The 22752-nt window shown below is 37.9% G+C and overlaps 1 protein-coding gene across 1 annotated transcript in view; it reads left to right on the top strand.

The window, feature by feature from the left end:
- The first annotated feature begins 409 nt into the window (after nucleotides 1–409).
- The window catches only part of PRKAR2B (protein kinase cAMP-dependent type II regulatory subunit beta), a 148966-nt gene continuing 126623 nt past the window's right edge, over nucleotides 410–22752 (top strand). Inside the window, exon 1 of the mRNA XM_074193939.1 lies at nucleotides 410–722. Within this exon, the coding sequence (XP_074050040.1) occupies nucleotides 425–722 (298 nt within the window). The 5' untranslated portion in view covers nucleotides 410–424. The remainder of the gene's footprint in view (nucleotides 723–22752) is intronic.

The raw sequence follows: 22752 nt of genomic DNA, 5'->3' as shown, positions 1-22752 counted from the left end.
ACAGGAGACGCTTGCAATAAGAAGAGGAAGATAGGACACTTAACTTTATAAGGTGAACACTGCTTCAGCGGGCGTGAAACAAAGGTGAAAACAGAAGGTGCGAAAGGCGGCATTGCTTCGAGGGGGTGGGGGAGGGGAGGAGGGCGCGGGAAGTTTGGAAGTCGTGGAGGGGGAGGCGGGAGGAGGTGCCCAGGGCGCGGCCTGGGACCCCCGGCGGAGGGGAGGGAGGAGGGACGCGGGAGGCGCCGGTTGCCATGGTTGCGGGTCACGTGCCGGGGGCGGGGCCGGGAGCCGCGCCGAGACGGGGCGGGCGCCCCCGCGGGGCCCCAGTGCGCGCCGGCAGCTCGCGCGGAGCCAGGGCGCGGGCGGGCAGGCGGAGCGGGCAGCGGCCCGTCGGAGCGGGCAGCGGCCCGGGGGCGCCGCCATGAGCGGCATCGAGATCCCGGCGGGGCTCACGGAGCTGCTGCAGGGCTTCACGGTGGAGGTGCTGAGGCAGCGGCCCGCGGACCTGCTGGACTTCGCCCTGCAGCACTTCGGCCGCCTGCAGCGCGAGAGCCGGCCCAAGGGCGCCGCCGCCCCGGGCCGCGGGGTCAACTTCGCCCGGGAGCCGGCGCGGGCCGAGTCCGAGGACGGCGAGGAGGAGGAGGAGGAGGAGGAGGAGGAGGAGGAGGAGGAGGAGGAGGAGCAGCAGCAGCAGGCGGGGGCGCCCGGGGCGTTCACCGGTGAGCAGCCCACCGCCTCCGCGCCGCCCCTCCCGCGGCTCCGGCTGCCCCCGGGCGGGGAGGCGAGGCTGGCACCCGCGGCTTGGCGGGGCGGGCAGCGGGGGGGCCCACCCGGCACCGCACACGGAGGGGAGCTAAGGGGGGGCAGCCGCCTCTAAGCCGCGGCAATTGGTGCGATTTTCTAGCTTGGGACAAAAAGAAGGGACCGTGCCCCCCCGAGGCCCTTAGAATGCAGGGAAGGGGTGCAGCTGTTAAAATCCAAATCCTGGGCTGCAACCAGTGTTGCCTTCTATTCATTAAGGGGGGGCCCTCCAGGTACTGCTTTAGAACGGAATGCTGTCAGACCCCCAAACCGAGAGAATGAATGGAAAAGAAAACAGGCATTTTTGCAAATAGCTGCAAGTCCCACCCCTTCTGCTTGCACTTCTGCAGCTCTGCCCCATACTCGCCCTCCTCTATTTACACAATATGACCGCATCCCGACTCTCTCACTTCTCCAACTTGGGATAATGTGCTGTGTATGTATTTCCTATGTGGTATTTGGCACATTTACAAACAGCATTGCACCCGATTTTATTTTTTTTTCCTGTTGTAATAACGGGATTGTGTATGGGTCTGCAGTGGATGCGTTCTAATATGAGCCTTTGGGGTTTCTTCCATGTTTCCAGAAAGATAATTCCTCTCTTTGCCTAATTAGATATTGAAACATATGATCGGGTAACTGAAAAGTCCACTATTTCAACTTATTCATAATGGGCTAGAATTGTTGCTTATGATGAGAAAGAGAAGCAAGTTTTTTTCTCCTCACATTTCAGCGTTTTGTGACCCTTTTGTGTGTTTTGTGTGTGTGTGTGTGTGTGTCTTTGGGGGTAGCTGTTGTGACCGGTTTAATATCTGTGAGCTCAGAGCAATTAGTCTTGTGCTGTCTATTTTTTTTCTGCTGAAATTAAGTTTTGGTTTTTTTTTTTTTAGTAGGAACATGAGGGTAAAAGAAAATGTGTTTTTTTTTATGGGAAGGCAGAACAAACAATAGATAAAAATCAAAAAGTCAGAGGTAGCTAATGTTTCCATTATTCTTTCCTTGGAAAGAAATTAGGGGAAAAAAAGGGACTAGATCCTCAAATTGTGATATGGAAAGCCAAGTCTTGAGAGAAGACTTCATAGATGTCTATAATGTCCATAAATATAATTAACACTCTTTTAAAGTTGCAGAATGTTTTTTGAGTGTCATTGTAATTAAGTGAATATATAGCTGACTGGAGAAAGGAAGATATGATCCAAATCCTGCCTCTCATACCTACTTTTACTATTTATAGCACTTTGTGCACATTATTTCATTTTTATCTTTGCAAAGACAGATCATCTTGTTGATAAAGAAAAATATTCATATTGCAGAGACTGGGATCAAGCTATAAACACCTTGAAGACAGATATTTTTTAGGAGTTCTGGGGTTCACATGACCAAAATATTGAGGGTCCAGTGTAAGATGTCTGAGAAAGAATTCTTGAGACGTGGGCTCTCTCCTGGACAAGTAGGCATTTCATTGGACACTATGATGGCACAGTGGGTTGAGAGCTGGGAGATATTCTAGCAAAGAGGAATCTGACATACTCTTGCTTATATAGGGAGAGAAGAAGGAAGAGAGGGGAAAAAATGATCTCAGATAAATAATTGTCAGTTTGAAGTGGGTCTGTATGTCAGAAGTTGGCACCACCAAGGGACAGTTAGAAGTCTTCTTAAGGAGGGCTGTTGGATAGCAAAGAAGCCTCCAGTTGTTAAGAGTAAGTGATTAAGTTTCTAGGCAGACTAGATCTGATCCTTATGTAAAAGATAAAAGGGCAGGGATGACTGAGCAGTGGGCACTGATAACAAACAGCCAGAAATAAAAAAAAAAAAACATTGGGCAAAAGCAGAGGTAGGAACTATAGAGCCAATAATTATCATAGCTAATTAGCTAATTCCAGTTCTAGCAAGCACCTGGGAAGACACTCAGACCAGATCTAAATGTTGGGAAGGGGTCTTATTAATTGGGACCCCCTTATAAGCCTTCCCTTTAGAGATATGGGAATGAAATGCTTTTCATGGGATGAAGGACAGAAGGTAACTTCTTCAGGCTGACACTAGGATGAAGATGGGAGGGGAAATATTTCAAACCGGATCTCTAGAGAGGGATCTGAATTTTCAGCTGTTAAGTTCAAGGAAACTGTTGGAATTTGTTGATAGCTATCGCAAGTGATTATCTGGAAATTTGTAGTCTGGAAGAAACAAACAAATAAGAGGTCATTACTGTGCAAGTAGAATGAGTTCCATTGGGTCCCCAGTGTGAAGTACAAAAGGTGGTTCTTTGAGGGCTACGATTTCCCTTCTCAGGTTAGATCAGACAACAAAAAACTAAAGAGTCTCAGAGGTACAGGATTTAGGACAAGCAGATGAGAGTCTCATTCAGCCATAAAGCAAGGAGCTTCATTAGAATTAAGTGTTCCATAGAGGTGTGGTGAAAGTAAATGGGAACAAGGTAGGGGTGACACTCAGCAGTTTCAGTGGGTATTTGCCACAGTCGTACCTAAATCAGCTAGGAAGTTATTATTCCAAGAGGGAGAGTTCAGAAGGCCTTTGACTGACAAGAAGAAAGTAGAGAGGGAGGCAAAACAATGATGTGAAGAGAAAAGGCATAGTGGCAGAAAAAAACTAACAGTAACCAACAGGATTTAAGAGAAGGGGAAGTCATCACTCTCTTTCATAAGGTGTTTTTTTTTTTCAGATTAGGAGAGTAATATTTTCCAATGACCCAGTGACAAATTCAGGAATGTCTTGCAGAATAGAGGGCAGCACAGGCTTTATACTAGAAATTTGAGTCCAGCTGGGGAGACCTTCAAGTTTGACAGCTTTGTGAGAGGCCAGAATGACATAAAACAATAGCTAAGGAAAGAACACAAATACAGAAATATATATATAAAATTAGTACTTCATGATTCTGGCAAAGTTTAGAGTCAGTTGGTGGTTGTCAGTATATCCAGCATATATCCTGTGGCTTTTCCCTCATTAGAAGAGTAAGATTTGCTTTAGCACATGAAAGTTGCCGCACTGACCTGAGTTTGTATAATTATTTTAGAACAGTGTATTATGAGTTAAATATTTATAACTTTTTGTCAGTGTTTAAAATCATTTAAAATCCTTAGCTGAAAATGGATTTCCTTTTAAGACAATTTTAAGATGGACACAGACTATTCTTCTTCAGATATAAGTAGCTGAATCATTATTCCTTCCTTAAAACAGTAACTGAGAATGTTATAGAAAATCACAAGATGATGTCACAAGCTCTTTATCATTTTACTTAAAATCCCCTTAGCATTGTGGGAAATCAAAGGATCTATCTCAGTTATCATAGAAACATGTAGCCAGTAGCAGATGTCACTTGCTTAGTTGTCTAATAGATTTTAGAAAACTGTAGGCCAAAATGGTTTAACTTTCAGCCCTGACCTAATAATGCCTACTATACTGACAACCTGACAATGATTATAATAATTTACCATAAAGACCTGGGACATGTGGGAGAAGTCCCCTTATTTACTTGAATGTCAGCTTCCAGGCAAGTTTACATGGACAGCTACATGCTATTGGACGTAAGGTCTGCCGGGTAAGACATTGCAAATGTCATGTTGGGGAAGCAGACTTAGAAGAAACACACTTTGGAACTTGCCGAATAGTTGTTCTCCCAGTCCTCCCAATCACCTACAGTTTGTATGTCAAAAAATCTCATAGGGTTGCTGGCATCATTGTTCATTGACCCAAATAGCATTCCTTGACCAGATTCAGATGGAAGGCCAATTTACAGTCTCCTAAGACTTTTAAATAGTAAATTCTAATATTCCAAACTTCAGGTGAGTTCAACTTACAAAGATCACATATTAACTATGATCTCATAGTGGTAACAGCAAGACATCATCATAGGAAAATTACAACTCATTTTATCACTACTGTACTACTTCAAAGTACTTTATAACAAAAAAAAAGATTTGAAATGTATCAATACAATAATCCCAAACTGCATATAGATATAGAGTCTATTTAATGGTGTCTATAGTAAAACATGTTCAGTTATTAACCATGTTCAAATAAACAAACTATTGCTTTCAGAGTTCTTTTAAACGATGAGAACATCTTAGGTGATATAGTTCTAGAGGTATTCTAATTTTATATGAAACAAATGTAAGATAAATCATATTTTCAAGTGAGATGACAAAAGAATATAATGTTTTCATTCAGAAAACTTACTTCTTAGAACTAAGCAAATAGCATAAAAACGTTTCTTAACCTTAATTCCATAACTAGATGAATTTCACATTTTAGTTTCACAAGTTTTTATATTTTTCTCTAAATATACTCATACCATCCTCAAGAAGAAAAAAATGAGATTCTTCAGGAATTGAATTTTGTAACTGTGATATAACTATTACTTATTACAATAATTTAGATGCTTCTTAATATTAATTAACCTATAGTAAGGTGGCTAGGTGGCACAGTGGATAGAGCACTGGCCCTGGAGTCAGGAGTACCTGAGTTCAAATCTGGCCTCAGACGCTTAATAATTACCTAGCTGTGTGGCTTTGGGCAAGCCACTTAACCCTGTTTACCTTACAAAAAAAAAAAAACAACCTAAAAAATATTAACCTATAGCTTGATATATTACAATGGCAAGTCTCCAATTTTTGTTCTTTAAGATTAGAAATTTCTATGAGAGCTGTAAGCTTACAGATTGAAAATTTAGTATTTAATTCCCTCTTAATTGTAGGTAAAAATCCACTTCTCTGGATAGCAGATATAGCAGGACTGAATTAACTGAAGAACAGCCTGTAGGCTGCTCCTACTCACTAAATTGCATGCAGATTTTATCTTCTGTTTTAAACTGATAGATTGATTTCTAAAAGGAAAACTTTTCTCTTTTTTTTTTGCACAATATATTTTGTACATTAACTTTCAACTTTCAAAATCAGGTTACTAAAAAAACCTTTCATATCTCATCTTTTTATTTAAACAAAATCAAATTTGCCCCTAATTTCTTCATCATACTTAGGACCATTTGAATTTGACACAAGACCACCCATACAGGGATAGGAAAGACTTAGAGCATATGGGCCTCCTATACTTTCAGGAAACTTTGTAAAGTAGATTTTTGTACTTTTTTTTCACCTTTAATTTTGAGCATATGATGGTACAGGAGTTGCCAGAAAAGTAGCTGCGGTGAGATTGGTGTCACCATTTTTATGGTATGCAATCTCACAGCCCTTGATCATGCAGAGAAAGAGAAAAATGTCACAGAGGAATGGGGAGGAAGTAAATTAGTTCCCTACCTGGGACTCAAACTCATACCTCTATGGTGAAAGCGCTGAATCCTAACAACAAGACCACAAGATCTCTCAGCAAGAATGAGGAGGGAAAGAAATCCTGGAAGAAGAAATGTGAGATTTTAAGATCTTTTGATAGAGGAGATTCAGAGTTGTTAGTTTGATCTCTTTACCTTAATCATTAAATTAAATTACAAAACTTTCATTGACACCCCCCCCAAAAAAAACCCTTTTAATCAAAATCTCAATAACTTACAGACCTTATAAAGCATTTTCAAGCTACATTCCTAAGATGTCTTTCTTATAGGAGCTGGACATTTAAGCTTCAAATAAGGTCTTTTTCTCTGACTGTAAGTAAAAAAACAAACAGGCAATCGAGTTAGTATAGGCAGCTCTCCTGAGGGAGACACTACTGGAAACTCAAGAGAAGAACTTTTGGTTTAAAAACTTAAAAGTAAGAATTAAGAGAGCACATTTCTCCCTTCCAAGGTGGCTTATTTACAGGTAAACAGTCTATCAGCCTCTTAGCCACATGTCCATTGGGAAAGCCTAATTATCCCCATTCTCTAGTTTGAAAAGAAAGTAGAAAGAAGAAAACAAGAAGGCACTCTTCCCCTTGCAGGGGAAGGAAGATAGAGAAGCTGAGCTGATCAACCAAAACACAGAGATAGATAATAATTAGAAGCATTAGCTGAAAAAAAAAATCTTATGCCAGATTAGATTTACTAGTTACATAATTACCTGCGAGTTTAAAAATTTTCATATAATCCTCTAAATAGCATAGAAACTAGACAAAAGCAACTTAAACTGTCAGAGACTGAATTGTTTCAATACTTTGAATTGTTTCAATACTTAGGCCCTTCTGTTCTTGCTCCATCACTATCAGGGGTTGTTTGGTTAATAGAATGTACACCATGAATAGCAGAAATGTCTCATCTGTCTGTGACTCTCCTCGGGGTCTTAAAGGTGAAGAGTTCCCTAACTTAGGGAGAGGGGGAAAGAGGGATGCCTGGTCCATAGTAAAAATGACCCCTGACTACTCTCTCTGCTATCCACATCCAGAATGGGAGAAGAGAGAAGGGTCTAGGCGACTAAGAAGCATCCTCCTTAGTGAAACCAGTTGCTGTTTTGGTTGTCTAGTAACCAAAAAGACCACCCACCGCTTGAGTTTATCTTTGGAGTTCGCCCCATATTGTTCTAGGCTTCTGGGGGCTCTGTCAGGAGATTCAAGGACTTACCTTGACTGGGAGAGATCCCAGTCTTCAGACATTTCCCCATATGGGCCTCCAAAAATGTTGAGGTTTGCACCCCTAAAATACTGGGGTTCAGCATTGGATATCTAAGAAAGAATTCACAAGACACAGGCACTTTCCCAGGCAAGTAGGCATTTTTTGGTTACTGTGATGGCACAGTGGCCTGAGTTGGGAGATACTCTAGCAAAGAGGGACCTGACATATTCTTGCTTATTTAGAGAGAGAAGAAGGAAGAAGAGAGAAAAAATGATTTCTGATAAATAATTAAGTCTACTTGTCTGGATGTCAGAAGCTGGCACCACCAAGGGATAGTTAGAATGGATAGACATATAATTAAATTATAAACTTGCTTGTAAAGAAGGGCTTTTGGATATCAAAGAAGCCCCAAGGTGCTGATAATAAATGATTGAATCTTTAAGCAGACCAGACCCAATCGTCATGTAAAAGGTAACAGAGCAAAGATAACCATAAGCAGTGGGCACTGATATCAAACAATCAGAAGACAAAAGCGATTGGGAAAAAGCAGAGGTAGGGAATGCAGAGCCACTCATTAAGTCATATCTAGAATTTCTGGTTCTAGCAAGGACCCAGGAAGATGTTGGGGCAGGGGCTTATTAATTGGAATCCCCCATCAGAAGGAAATTAATATTAGCTGATTAAGATATTTGAATACAACCTGTAATTCGATTGGTATGAGGATTTCTTCTACCAATACTTATCAGCACCAGTTTTGTAATTTATACTTAGATTAATTAGAGAGTTGTCTGGAGCTCTGAAAGCTTAAGTGACTTGCCCAGAGTAACACAGCCCTTTCAAAAATTAAATTACTTATCCATCCAAAATTCACTGGACTTGATTATTTGCATCATAACATACTAAAATAATTGGCAAGAATTTTTGAAAGGCTTCCCATTTAGAGAACAGAATCATGAGTAGTGAAATGTCCAGAGACTATATTAAAAAGAAGCTAGGATAGTGTCATTTAAAAAAAAATCTAAAGAGTGGGTTTAAAAAAATCATGGTCCTATAAATTTAACTCTTTTACCCAGAAAAATTCCAGGAAAAAAAAATCCTAATGTATTTTTGTGAATCATCTTGAAGACAATTGAGTATTGAATAAAACTAGCAGGACCAAATCAAAAACAAGCTCTAGCCAACTAATCTAATTTACTATGACAGAGCAGAAAGCCTGTGTGATCAAAGCATAATGAAAGATATAATCTAGCTTGACTTTAGCATTTAAGGTTTTTCCTCAAAGGACATGCAGAACGTGCTGTTCCTCTATAAAAAATGACACTCCTGACCTTCAGTTGAAGCATTTCCTTTTGTTTTTATAGTAGTGGTGAAGAATTTGTGTTCATCCATCTATACTCTTTCTTTTTATTCCCCTGACTGCCTGCAGTCAGGGACAAGCATGAGACCTTGACTGGGTTTTGACCAAAATAAACTAAGTAGCCCAGATAATAAATTGGAGAAGTGTGGTCTAGCCCAGGCTTAGCAGTTTAATACCTTTGTGACCGCAGGACCATAAGATTTAGAAGTGATAAGGAGTTTAGAGACCTTTTAGGATTTCCCTGTTATTTTATAGATGAAGAAACTGAGGCCCAAAGAGATTAAGATCACAAAACTAAACATGAAAGAAGCAAAATCTGCCTGCAGGTCAGATTCTCTAACTCTAAAGTTTAGTTCTTATATTTTTCCTGAACTCAAAATCAAGATAGGAAATTTGATGATTTTTTCTTTGGTTTTCATATTATTACTTAGGACTCTACCTATATTCCTACATATGGGTCGGTCATTGTAGTAATAAAAATAATTTTGAGTAGCACAGCCAAAGTAGATCCTAGAAAATTAGAAGTAGATCAATTATCTCTTTAGCATCATCCAGTCTGCCTTTATCAAGCCCAGTTTCTTCATTCTAGCCTTCTCCTTTTTCCCTAGTTCCATACTCTTCCCCCCCCCCCCCCACTACAGTTGCTACTTATCTTCCTTCCTCCCTTCTCCTGGGCTCAGCTGCCAATTAATTCTTGATAATGCGTTAAATCATAATTCAGATGTTAGCTGATAATGATTTAAAGTGTGACTTCCCCCAGGATAGTGAAAAAATAGAAGACTTGGCATACTGCCTCTGAAAGGCTATTGATGACGATGATCTCTGATCTGGACTGAGGTTTTAGGATATATGATTAGATGGAAAGTTGGATCAGTAACTGTCTTAAGATAGAAAATCATATATGAATCATTTTGAGTTCTAGTATTCTTTGATATTTCCATCATTTACCTGAAAAGTAAACTAAAAAGCAATGTAATATGATGAAAAGCTTTGAGTTTACCACTAATTAACTGTATGAACTAGGAAACTTCTTTACTATATTTGTGTTATAGCTTTCTCAACTATTAAATAAGCATAACAGTTATAATTGACTGGGTTATTTATAATATAATATTTTATATATGCATTTTATATATAACATTTACTATAATACAATATAATGAAAATAAGTTATAGTCACTGGGTTATTTGCATATATATTCAGACTATAGAATAAGAAAATAGATTTGAAGGAATTTTTAAAACATTTATATATAACTTAAAAGTAGAGTATAATGTATTTTCTGTTAAAATATATCGGATTTGATACTAGTTGGTCAGTACATTCTAATATTAGAATGATAATCTTTTGTGATATTACAAGTAGGTAGATTATTATTATTTTCATCAATTTTGCACATATCACCAAAGCATAGTGGAAACAGTGATAAGTGGTATCTGGAGAGGTAGGACTAGAACTTAAAATGACCTTTATAATTTGGAGACATGTTTAGGAATAAAATAAATTCCAAGGGCGACTGTGAAATAATTTATCTAGGAAGGGAAAATTAAATTATAATTGTAGAATAGGAAAGAACTCCAACATTTGCTGCTATTGACCGTACCTTTCTTCTTGATACTCTCTTCTTCTTTGAACTCCTTTAACATTGTATGCTCTTTGTCTGACCTGCTGCTCATTTGTTTCTTTCCTCCCTCTAGCCCTTAAGCATTGTTGTAACTCCAAAGCTCTTTCTTTGACTCTGTTCTCTCTTCATTCTTTCTTAGCAACCTTACCAATTTTGATAATGTCAACTCTGCAAATGATTACCAAAGGTTTATCTTTAGATCTCCCCAAATTTCGAGTCCCATGTTTTCAGTAATCCATTGGACATTTTCATGTGGTTGCCCCTTTGGCAATTGAAACTCAACATGATGAAAGCACATTGTTCATCTGAAACATGTCTTTATCTTTATTTTTAACTTTTCTACTTTGCTTATAAGAATAACCTTTTAATTGTTCATCCTGCATCAATTCTTTCCCTTTTCTAATTCATCATTTATAGAGTTGATTGGGTAAACTCAATGTATCACTGATCATATCACTCCTTAATTCACAAATCCTTGGTGATTTCCTATTGTCTACTGAATAAGTATAATTTTTTCATTCTAGCATTCAATCCTAGCCCTTCACAGTCTAGCTTCAGTCTAGGGCAAAGAGTACTAGATTTGCATTTGGCGATTTAAGTTTGAATTCTGGTTCTGCTTTTTTCTGTCTATGGCCAGGACACTTAATTTCTCTGGGTCAAACAGTCAGTGTTAAGTGCCTATTGGATATGAAAGATAGTGCTAAGTACTGAAAATATAGAACCAAAAGCAAAATCAACCCTTGTTTTCAATAAATGTATACTCTAAAAGAGGGATGCTTTATCTAGAATCTATGAAACTTTTTTTTACAATGTTTCTTGAAAGTTATATTTCAATATAATTGGTTTGCTTTGTAATCTTTTTTTATGCATTTAAAGATATTATTCTAGGAAGGAATCCCTATTCCTTACTAGACTACCAGAAATGTCCATGACACAAAAAGGGTTAAGAAGCCCCCAAGTGGATATAAAATAAAGAGTGATTTTGGTAGAGGAGTGAGGGAGGCAGGAAAGGCCTCTTGTAGATGTTGGTACTTGAACTGGACCTTGAAGGGAATTGGAGATTCTGAGACAGATTGGAGGAGGAAGTATATCGGGGATAGCTACCATTGCAGAAACACAATTACAGCAGGTAGTTCCATGTGAGAAATAGTAAGAAGGACATCTTGGCTAGACCGTAGTGTGTATGGAGAAGAGGAATATATAATAAAGTTAGAAAGGTTGGTTACAGGCATGTAAAGGGCTTTAAGAGGAGTTTATATTTGCTCCCAGAGGTAGTTAAGAGCCATTAAAATGATTGAGTATGGAAATGATTTGGTCAAATTTATGCTTTGTGAATATCCGTTTGCCAGATATGTGATACATATATTAGAGAAAGGAGAGATTTGAAGTAGGGAGATCCATTAGACGACCATTGCAATAGGCTAGCTAAGGGAGGTATAAGGACTTAAACTAGGATGAAGAGAAGATTATGTATTTAAGAGATGTGGAAGATAAAATGACAAGATTTGACAACTGATTGTAATATGTAGAGTGAGTGAAGAAGTGAAAGGTTGAAGATATCACCAAAGTTTTGAACATGGGTCCTTGACTAAAAGAAAAAAGTTCAAAGAGGGTTTGGCACATTTTGAGTTTAGGATGCACATTTAATTTTAAAGAATCTAGTAGTCAGTTGGTAATTCTGGACTGACATTTAGGAGAGAATAGGTCTGGAAATATAGATCTAAGAGTTATAAACATAAAGATAATAATTAAGGTGATAATAGTAAATGAGGTCAACTAAAGAAAGTAGAAAGAGAAGGTTGGAGTCTTCTTCCACAGTTGTAAACATAACAATGATGATCCACTCAAGGTTGAGGAGCAACCTGAAAGGAGAAATTCTCCAGGAGAGGTTGATTTACAGTGACAAATGATGCAAAAAATGAAGAATGAGAAAAGAACATCAGATCTAGCATCTAGGAAGTCATTGGTAATTTTAGAAAGGGCAGTTTCAATTGAGTGATATTGTTGAAAGCTAAATTGCAGCGGGTTTAGAAGAGAACTTAAGGGGAGGAACTAAATTATGAATTTGGATCACTATTTGTAGTTTGACAGAGGTGTAGAACAACAATAGGAGATAGTATGATCTAGTGAAGGTTTTTTGTTCTGTTTTGTTTGAAGAATGAAGGAGACTTGGGTGTGTCAGCAAAGATATTTGTAAAATCCATAGATCAAACCTGGTGATTTCTAAGATCCAATTAGGAAACTTATTAAACACTTGTTTCTTGCAAAGTACTGTCCTAAGTACTGAAAATGCAACTATAGAAGTGAAACTTCTTCCCCCAGAGATAGTTTGTAGACCTTTCCTACTTTCTCATCTTGTGCAATTTTAATCTTGTCTTCCACTGGCCCTCTTGATTTGTGTGGGTGCTAGTGAACCACAGTAACATTCATAACCACAATAATATTCATTAGTTAAGTGTCCCTCACTCTATAACAAATTCACTTTTTCTAATCATGTATCCCTAACAACAGTCTTTACACCAGTTATATGTAATTCTTCCTTGGTAATATATTGTACATTATTTACATTCTCCTTTGGGCAACACACAACTTGGATTCTTTCATTAGTTGTGTACTGCTATGATTATAAGTTGAATGACTCAGATAATACGTAAGAATATCAATGTTAAAATAAAACCTTTGTTTAAGATGAAAGCAAGGGGTCTTTAAAATCATTGCTTAATAGTTTGCCAAAGCATTTCAGCATCTTTCTCTGTCTCTGTCTTTCTCTCTGTTTCTATCCATCTCTATCTTTCTTTCTGTCTCTGTCTCTGTCTCTCTCTGTCTCTCTCTCTGTCTCTCTCTCTGTCTCTGTCTCTCACTCTCTCTTTGTAACATCCAACTCTGGGCCCACCCTATAGACTTATTCACTGATTATTAATATCACATTAGTCATTAAACAGAGAAATGTATATCCATCAAAGGTGTTGGATAGAGTTAAAATACAGAGTTAAAAAAAGAAAAAGGGAATTCTATAAGATCATTAGAGCATTGATTTTTAGTTGTATTTAGCACTCACATTTAGTGTTCATAAATAGTATCATCAAAGGGATAATAGTAAATCTGAGCAGGACTATTGCCCTACCTCTGTGTGTGAGTGTATGTGTGTGTGTGTGTGTGTGTGTAAATGTGTGTATATACATGGTGTTCACATGAGCCCTACATGTTCTTCCTTCTCAAAGCTCTTGTTGAGTTGTTTGGGTAGAAAGGAGGCCTACTGAGTTATTGCAGTAAGAGTTTAAAAATGGTATTTTCTTTTGAGTGTCTAAATGCCTCAGGAGATATAATCAGGCCTGATGGCAGTGACAATGTGATAATGAGGTGCTTCACCATTTCCTTGAATGTATCTTGCTCATCCAAATTCTCTATGAAGAGATCTGTTTTGCAGAATTGTGCCAAGAAACCACTTTCTCAGCTCTTCAGATTAAACTGTAGGATTTCATGACCGTATAAAAGTTGTTTAATGTTGTTACCAAGGAAGGCAATAGGTTTTGCCCCTGGAGTTTATTCAAAGCAGGTCATGTTTTTGGTGGTTTGAAATGGTGGTGTTGTTTTATTTTGTTTTAAGTTAGGAAAAGCAATTTGGAAAACAGACTAAGACAACCTCTCAAAATTTCTCTTTGCTAAGATTGTGTGATTCTAAGAGTACCTGAGAATGCTACTCAATGAAATGCCAGAAGGATAAAACACTATTTTCCTCTAGCATTCACATTTTAACTCCCTACCCAGCAGGAAGTTCTACAAAGTAATCATCCATTCAAGGACAGCAAAGAATAGTTGTAGATTTCACTCCAAACAAATACTTATTCACCCACAGCTAAAAACTTGTTCTCTTTCTATGGCTGATAGGTTTTATTGTAAGACAAAACCATTTATCGGTACAGCTGCCCTTAGACAGCTTTGGGTAAAATCTCTATTTTAAAATGTAAAATAATAAATATTTTAGGGATTATAGAATTCTTGTGGAAGTCTGTAAGTCAATAAGTATTTATGAAGCACCTACTACATGTCCCTAAGTACTGGAGTCATTGTGCTCATTGAAATATCTTCTTTACTGAACTTAAGCTTCTAATCTGATTAAATCTAGATAAATTAAACATGCTAGTTTACTTTTGATAGTGTACAAAATTTTGTTTTTTAAAGTTTCCCTAACTTGAATAAACATGAAAAGATAAAATATTAACTGAAAATTATATTTGTAAAACAATAATTTTTTTATACTTTTAGAAATTAAACCTAGTGCTGTCACCTTTAAGGAGATAAAAATAATTGAGAAGTTAGCCTTAAAAATGACAGCTAAATAATGAAAGATCATTTTGCAAAGTAATATAAATCATATGTTGGTATCAATATTGGACAATATTATTAGCTTATTACGAAAGTGTAGGCCCCCCTTTTTTTTTTAGTAAGGCTCATTTTAGGTCTATGATCAAATAAATTATCCCTGCCCCATAATCATAGAGCAGTTGTAATATTCATATCACTCCAAGATATGACAACTTGTCACATTCAAAATAAGCAGTTAAGGTCTTAGCAGTATGAATAACAAATACTTTCCTTTAGAACTTTGAGCAAAACTATGCCTCAGTTAGAGACAAATTGTCACTTTTTTTAATATATAGGCTTTACATTAGAAGCCTAAATCATATCTGTCTAAAAATGTTTTCCCTTAATGTTTGTTTTTTCCATATGACTATGTTTGGAAGCTCAGTAAAACAATAAATGTCATGAAATTCAGACCATAGATAATAATGTAAGAATGTATAACATAAATACAAGTAATTTACATCCATAAGTATGAGAAATTGCTGATAATTAATATTTACTTGATTCAATAAATATTTATATTTAGGACTCACTATGTGGTAGGCACTCTTCCAAAAAAAAATCAGCAATTTCTTCCCTCAAGGAACTCATATTCTATTGGAAACAGTATTGCACATAATATTAAAGATATTTAATAATTAAATAGTTATATATAATAAAATAATTAAGTAGCTTAATAGTTTTTGTTAATCTTGAGACTGTATAGAGGGGGGGTGGAAACTAGATCTGTTATTTTCATTAGTTCAAAGAACTCTTAAATGAGAAAATTCCCCCCCCAAAAGTGCAGTCTGTCAGCACACTTCTCTACTATTGTCTGTCTTAAAGAATTACCTACAGCACTAAAGATTAGGATTTGCTCAAAGTCAAAAACCAGGGTAGAACATGATCTCAGGTCTTCTTGGCCTCAAGAGTGGCTTTGTAGCAACCCCACCACATTGCTTCTCATAAAAAAGGATATATAGAATAATATTTGGAGAAGAACATTAGAAATTGGTGTGGGGTAAGGAGGGAGGGTCAAGATAGGTTTCTTGTAGGAAGATGTATCACCTGAGCTGAGCCTTGAAGGAAATCTTGAGATTGGAGTGAGAACACAAGCCCATCCTAGGTATTAGAAACAACAACCTGGAGAGAATGTAAATTATGAAAAGGGGATGAATGTGTGAAAGACAAACAAAAGTAATCTGGAGTCAGTTGTGAAAGTCTTAAAAAGCTTTTTTTAAGATATAGAGGAGTTTGTATCTTATTCTACAGACAAGAGAGGCATTAGATTTTCTTGACAAAAAGAAGTGACATGTTCAGACCTATTCACTTTGGCAACTGTAAGAAGGGTTGATGAGAGAAGAAAGACTGGATGTAGAAGGACAAAACACAAATTTAGAGCTGATTGATTGAATGAATCAAAATATTGTTGATTCTATCTACTCAACAATCAACAAGCATTTATCAAGTGCCCACTTTATGATTGGCACTATGCCAAGCTCATTTTAATGGAGAAGACAATCACATTTTCCTATATTTAAAGTATAAATATGAAGAGAATAAAAACAAATAATTTGGGAGAGAGGGCACTAGCATTGGGAGACATCAGGAAAACTTCATGTAAAATTGTATTTGAGCTGTATCTTGAAGGAAGAGAGAAGCTCAGGGAGGTAAAGTTGAAATATATTGCAAGCCCTGGGGGAAAGGCATGGGAAGAAGAGAAGGAATATTGTGTGTGGGGGAACAGAAAGAAGGCCAATTCGACTGAAATCTAATGTAGGAAGGAGAGTATTTATCAATGTAACTCAAAAGATAGAACTAGGGTATGAAATTGAAGGAGTATACAAGAATCTTAGATGCTTCTGGGGCAGGGGGAATTCAACTTACAGACAGAGAACTGAAAAAGAAAATAATTTCAGAGAAAGAACTTTCAATTGGAGCTATCAAAAAGACAGCACAGGAGATGGAATCTGGATAGATTCTTGAGGAAACTTGAATACTATGAGGAGCTGAGGTAAAGAAATTCAGTTTTTTTTTTTTTCGGTTCTCTCTGACTCTTTGTAACCCCATTTGGTTTAAGTTTTCTTGGCAAAAATAATGGAATAGTTTTCTATTTCCTTTCCTGCTCATGTTAAGATGAGGAAACCGAGGCATAGTAAAGTGATTTGACCAAAGTCATACAGATAGTGAATGTCTGAGGCTTTTGAATTCAGGAAGATGAGTCTTCCTGACTCCAATTCTGACACTTTGTCTACTGTGACACCTAGCTTAATTATAGTTATGCAATCTGGGGATAAGGGATTGGGGTGGGAGGAGCTGGTGATATTCTTTGCAGAGAAATGAGAGATGGAATGGTTCAGTAACTTAGTAAACTAGTTTGGTTTAATGTGTTTGAAGACCATGATTATTTTTAAAACAGGAAAAACTGTTCAGAATCCAGATTTTTAACCAGAGGAAAACGTTATGCACAGACCTGTGCTTAAGAGGATTATTTCCTGAGAAATAGAAAGAGAGAACAGAATAGCAACAGGAAGATCAGCTATTCTAGAAAAAGGTGATAAGAACCTTATCCTGGAGAAAATGACTGAACAACAAAGTGGAAAAGGGTATGGTAGATAACATAGTGATACAATCAAATAAATGCTGGTAACTGCTGATAGGCTATATAAGAATGAGAAAGGGAGGAGGGGGGGGGGGAAGATGACCTCAAACTTATGAAGTAGGGAGGATAGTGGTACCTTTAATATAAAAAAAGAGGGAAGTTTGAAAGAGAAGTGGTTTGAAGAGAGGGGAAGATGGCTAGCAGGTAGTTGATAATGTAGGACTAGCATTCTGGAGAGAGATTATAAGTACATGTATCATAGAATCCTAACTATAGAAATGGAAATTACCTTGGAAGCTATCTCTAGTCTAACCTTCTTTTTATAGATCAGGAAACTGCATCTGATAGAAGTTAAATAACTTGCCTAGGGTCTTACACATGGCTAATAAATGTGAGACATAATTTGAAGGCAGGTCTTTCAAGTCCAGTACTCTATAATACCACCCTGACTCTAGAGTGATGGTGTATATCCTAGAGTAATGTAGTGGTCAACTTTGTTGAAGGTTGTAGAAATCAAATTAAATGAGTACTGAGAAAAGGCCAGGAGATTTAACACCTAGATCACTGGAGACCTTGAAAAAATATAATTCTTTTTTATGATTAGAAAAAAGTATCATATCATATTGAAGGAAATTTTCTTTTTTTTCTTTTATTCTTGTCTAAGAGTAAACATAATACCCCCTCTCCCACAAAAATATAAAACCTCATGAGAAATAAAGTAAAAGAAAGAGAAAAAAATATTTCAGTCTGTGTTTCTGATACCACCAGCTCTGTCTTGGGGATAACTTTCTTTATCATAAGTCTGTCATAGAAGTTATTTCCATATTTTTCCACAGTTGCTGTGGCTGATTGTAATTCCCTCCATCCATTCCTCCCCACTACCATCTATTATATTTTCTCTCTCCTTTCACTCTGTACCTCTTCAAAAATGCGCTGTGGGGAAGCCAAGTGGCACAATGGACAGAGCACCAACCAGCCCTGGGGCCAAGAGGCGCCAAGTCTACATCACCTCAGAGACCCAACGGCCACCTGACCCGGTGGTCCTGGACAGACCACCCAATCCTAGCATCTTGCAAAAAGTCAAAAAGAAAATTTGTTATATCTGACTATTCTCTCCTATGATCTACCCTCTCCTCTATCATCCACATCCCCCTGTCTCCCTTCTATCCTTTTTTCTTCTAGGTATCTATACCCTGTTGAGCGAATATGCTGTCCTCTCCGAGCCATTTCCACTGAAAATGAAGCTTCCCTCATTCCCCCTTGCCTTCCCTCCTTGCATATCATTGCAAAAGCTATATGAAATATCTTAACCTATTCTACCTCTCCTTTCTCTTATTCCCAGTACATTTCCCTTTCACCCATTGACTCCATTTTTACAATATATTCTATCTTCAAATTCATCTCTCTCCTGTGCCTCATCTATTAAAAGCTCCTCTACCTGCTCTATTAAATGAGAGGGCTCATATGAGTATTATCAGTATCATCTTTCCATGCAAGTATACATGCAGTTCATCATCATTAAGTCCCTCATAATTTACCCTTCTTGTCCACTCTCTATGCTTCACCTGAGTCCTGTACTTGAAGGTCAAACTTTATCATCAGCTCTAGTCATTTCAACAGGAAGATTTGAAATTCCCCCTGGTTCACGGAAAGTCCATTTTTCCCCTGGAAAAGGATGTTCAGTTTTGTTGGGTAGTTGATTTTCAGTTGCGTTCCAAGCTCTTTTGCCTTCTGGAATATTATATTCCAAGCACTATGAGCCCTTAATGTAGTGGTTGCTAAGTCCTGTGTGATGCTGACTGCAGCTTCATGATATTTGAATTGCTTCCCTTCTGGCTGCTTGTAATATTTTCTCTTTGACTTGGCAGTTCTGGAACCTGGCTATAATGTTCCTGGGGGCTGGGGGTTTTTTGGATCTCTTTCTGGGAAAGATTGGAAGATTCTCTCAATTTCTTCTAAGATATCAGGGCAATTTTCCTGTAGAAATTCTTTAAAAATTAGGTCAAGGCTCTTTTCTTGATCATGACTTTCAGGTATCCCAATAATTTTTAAATTATCTTTCCTGGATCTGTTTTCCTCATCAGTTGTTTTTTCAATGAGATAGTTCACATTTTCTTCTAATTTTTCATTCTTTTCATTATTGTGTCTTGATTTTTCACAAAGTCATCAGCTTCCTTTAGCTTCATTGTACATCTGAAGGATGTATAGAGAAGGATGTACAAAGCTCAGAGAGCTTTCTTATCTCCTTTTCCATCTGATCAAACTGCTTTTTTTTTCTTTTTTTTCTTTTTTTTTTTTTAGGTTTTTGGCAAGGCAAATGGGGTTAAGTGGCTTGCCTAAGGCCACACAGCTAGGTAATTATTAAGTGTCTGAGACCAGATTTGAACCCAGGTACTCCTGACTCCAAGGCCGGTGCTTTATCCACTACGCCACCTAGCCACCCCCAAACTGCTTTTTTAAAGAATTCTTCTCCTCAATAGCTTTTTTTGTCCATTTGACCTAAGCTGGTTTTTAGCATGTTATTTTCTTCAGCATTTTTTGGATCTCCTTGATTAAGCTACTGACTTCATTTTCATGTTTTTCCTACATATCTCTCATTTCTTTTCCCAATTTTTCTTCTATCTCCCTTACTTGATTTTTAAAATCTTTTTTGAGCTGTCATAGCCTGAGCCCAACTTCTATATTTCTTGGAGTCTTTAGATGCAGAAGCTTAGACTTTCTCATCTTCTGATTGTGTGGTTTGGTCTTCCATGGGACCAAAGTAATTGTCTATGGTCAGGTTTCTTTTTTTTCTGTTTACTCATTTCCCTAGCCTGTGCCTGGTTTTGGGGTGCTTCCTGACCTTCTGAGTATTATTGGGACACCCCACCCCACACAAGGACCTCAGTGTGTGAGGCTCTGACTGCTTTCCTGGTCTATTGAATGACCACTAGTGCACCCCTCTGCCATGGGGCTGTGAGGGGTGTCCCTGCTGCATGGGGGGCCCAGACTGCAACCAGAGTCTGAACGTGGTCAAAGCCCCAGAGTTCTGCACCAGGGACAGAGGACAGACCTTGGCAGTCTCCCTCTACTTCCCTTACTTTCCATGGGCACAGCTGCCAGGCAGTTCCTATTGGGCAGCTCTGTGGGCCTGCTTCTGTTTCCTGGGACCTGGGCTGCTCTGAGAACCTGGACTTCATGCTCACTCTAGCTAAGTTCTCCCTGCTGATCTTCCAAGTTGTGCTTGTTACTCCCTGGGGCGCAGGTCAGGAAACTGCTTCTGCTGCTAGGAGCCTGTGCTCCCAGGTGCTCTGGAGCTATTCCCAGGAGACTAAAGTTCCTTTACTCTGCCACCCCTCCAACCCTGTGGAACAGAGTCTTCCCACTATTTTCCAGGTTACCTTGGGCTGGAAAAGTGCCTCATTGGATCTTTCTTGTAAGTTCTGTCTCTCGATAATTTAGAGTCATAATTTTAAGGGTTTTGAAATATTTTAGAGGGAGCACCTAAGAGAGGCTCTATGCCTGCCACCATCTTGGCTCCACCCCTTTGGAAAAATTTAATTCTAATGTAATTATGAGAAGGAAGAGAATATAGATGACTTTTCTAGGAGTTTGGTTGTGAAAGGAAAAAAGATACATAAAATAGGATCTTGAGAGATTGACAGGGTCAGGTGAAGATTTTTTTTAAGAATTTGCAAGATTCCTTTATTTTTATGACTGGTTAGAGCCAGTAAATAAGGAAAAGAGAGACAGAGATATACACAGAAAGAGAGATGAAGAGAGATAGAGAAAGAAAGACCAGCAGAGATTGTTTGTGTGTGTGTGTGTGTGTGTGTGTGTGTGTGTGTGTGTGTGTGTGAGAGTGGTTGGGATCAAGGACTATGACTTCAGTTGTGGCATGTTTTTGATCAAATACTTGCATACAAGATATAAGAAGATACACATCAAACATTTAACAAATCTTTATTATATGAGAGAATATCAATTCAAAAAGATATTAACAGGTTAGAACAATGGTTCCCTGATGATGTTCAATGGGATTAAATGTAAAGATCTTTGCAGAGGTTCAAAAATGAATTGTACAAATACAGAACTGGCTTGCTTATGTGGAAAAAATACAAATTTAGCAAACTCATAATGACTCACTAAAAAAATTCAATGGATTTATGCTGCATTAATAGAAGTATAGTTTCTAAAACATTAAAAATCTCTAATCTGTCACTTGTCTTTAACTATGTTCATTCTTGGACACCTCAATTCAATGGAGTTGTTAAAGTAGAGGAAGATAAGTGAATGAGAGACTTCAAGCCATTTAATCTGAAAAAAATGGAATAGATTTTGAGGATTCAAAAATAGTTGTTTTCAAATATTTGAAGATTTTTCCAGTTTAAGTATTGAGAGAGATTGAGAAAAACAGAACAGAAATTGTGTGTGTGTGAGAGTGAGTGAGAGAGAGAGAGAGAGAGAGAGAGAGAGAGAGAGAGAGAGAGAGAGAGAGAGAGAGAGAGAGAGAGAGAGAGTGAGAGTGTTCAAAGAGAGTGGTTGGAATCAAGGGCTCTGACCTCCTTTACATCTGTTCTTTACAGTTCTCCTTTGGATATACATTGCATCTTGTTCACTCCCTCTGTATGCCTTTCCACAATCCTCTTTGGAATGCTTTTTTTTTGTTGTACTTTAGAAGAAATGGTGTTGCACGTCTCCCTAACAGTGACATTGATAAAAACATTTATATATTTTTTAAAAATATCTTAGCTGTTGTGGAAAACTTGGGCTTTGTAAAGGTACTTTGAAATTTTCCAAAAAAATTGGACCCGTTCTCTTCCTTCTTTTCAAATCTTGGCCAGCCTCATTGTCGATCTGTCCCATCTGTCTTACCTAACATGTTATCATTGGACAAACTCATGGGCTGTTCATTCAGATGCTTGTTGAAATCTACAATAGATATTCTTTGGCCAATTGTTTTCTCATGTGGATGAACAGTTCAGGCTTCTTTAGGTGATTATAGATCCAGGAGCTTCACAATATTTGGGGTTTTATGTAACGAACATAATGTCAGCTACAAGCAGCTGCATCTGGAGTACCTCAAACATAATACAGGGAATCCCTTCCCCGTCTGAATCTTTTGCTTAATTTCCTGTCTCACAATGTAGAATACTTTAATAAGAAGATGGCTATGTATAGAACAGAATACAAATGCAATAAATATAAAGATAAAAAAATTCAAAGCAGTCAGGAAGAAAAGGTGGTAGCAATTTGAGGAATCAGGAAAGTCTTCACCCAGAAGGAAAGTGATACTTGATTTGTCTTAAGGAAGGAGGGGAATTAGATCCAATGAGCTGGTCACAGAATTGTTTGGTCATGCAATTTTTAATCTGGAAGAGAAAAGAGGGTTATGCTGTATCACAGCTGAAGAAATTGAGGCCCAGAGATCTGAGGTCTTTGAAACTAGACTCAAAGCCAAGTCTCTTGCTTAACCAGGACTGTTTTCTTTTTATAGGATCTCTCTTAACAATAAGATAGCACTTATAAGTGTCATTTATGCTTTACA

Source organism: Macrotis lagotis, chromosome 7 (assembly GCF_037893015.1).
Source record: "Macrotis lagotis isolate mMagLag1 chromosome 7, bilby.v1.9.chrom.fasta, whole genome shotgun sequence".
Classification (NCBI taxonomy): domain Eukaryota; kingdom Metazoa; phylum Chordata; class Mammalia; order Peramelemorphia; family Peramelidae; genus Macrotis; species Macrotis lagotis.
The sequence above is the reverse complement of the archived record's forward strand: the minus strand, read 5'-3'. Positions and strand labels throughout refer to the sequence as shown.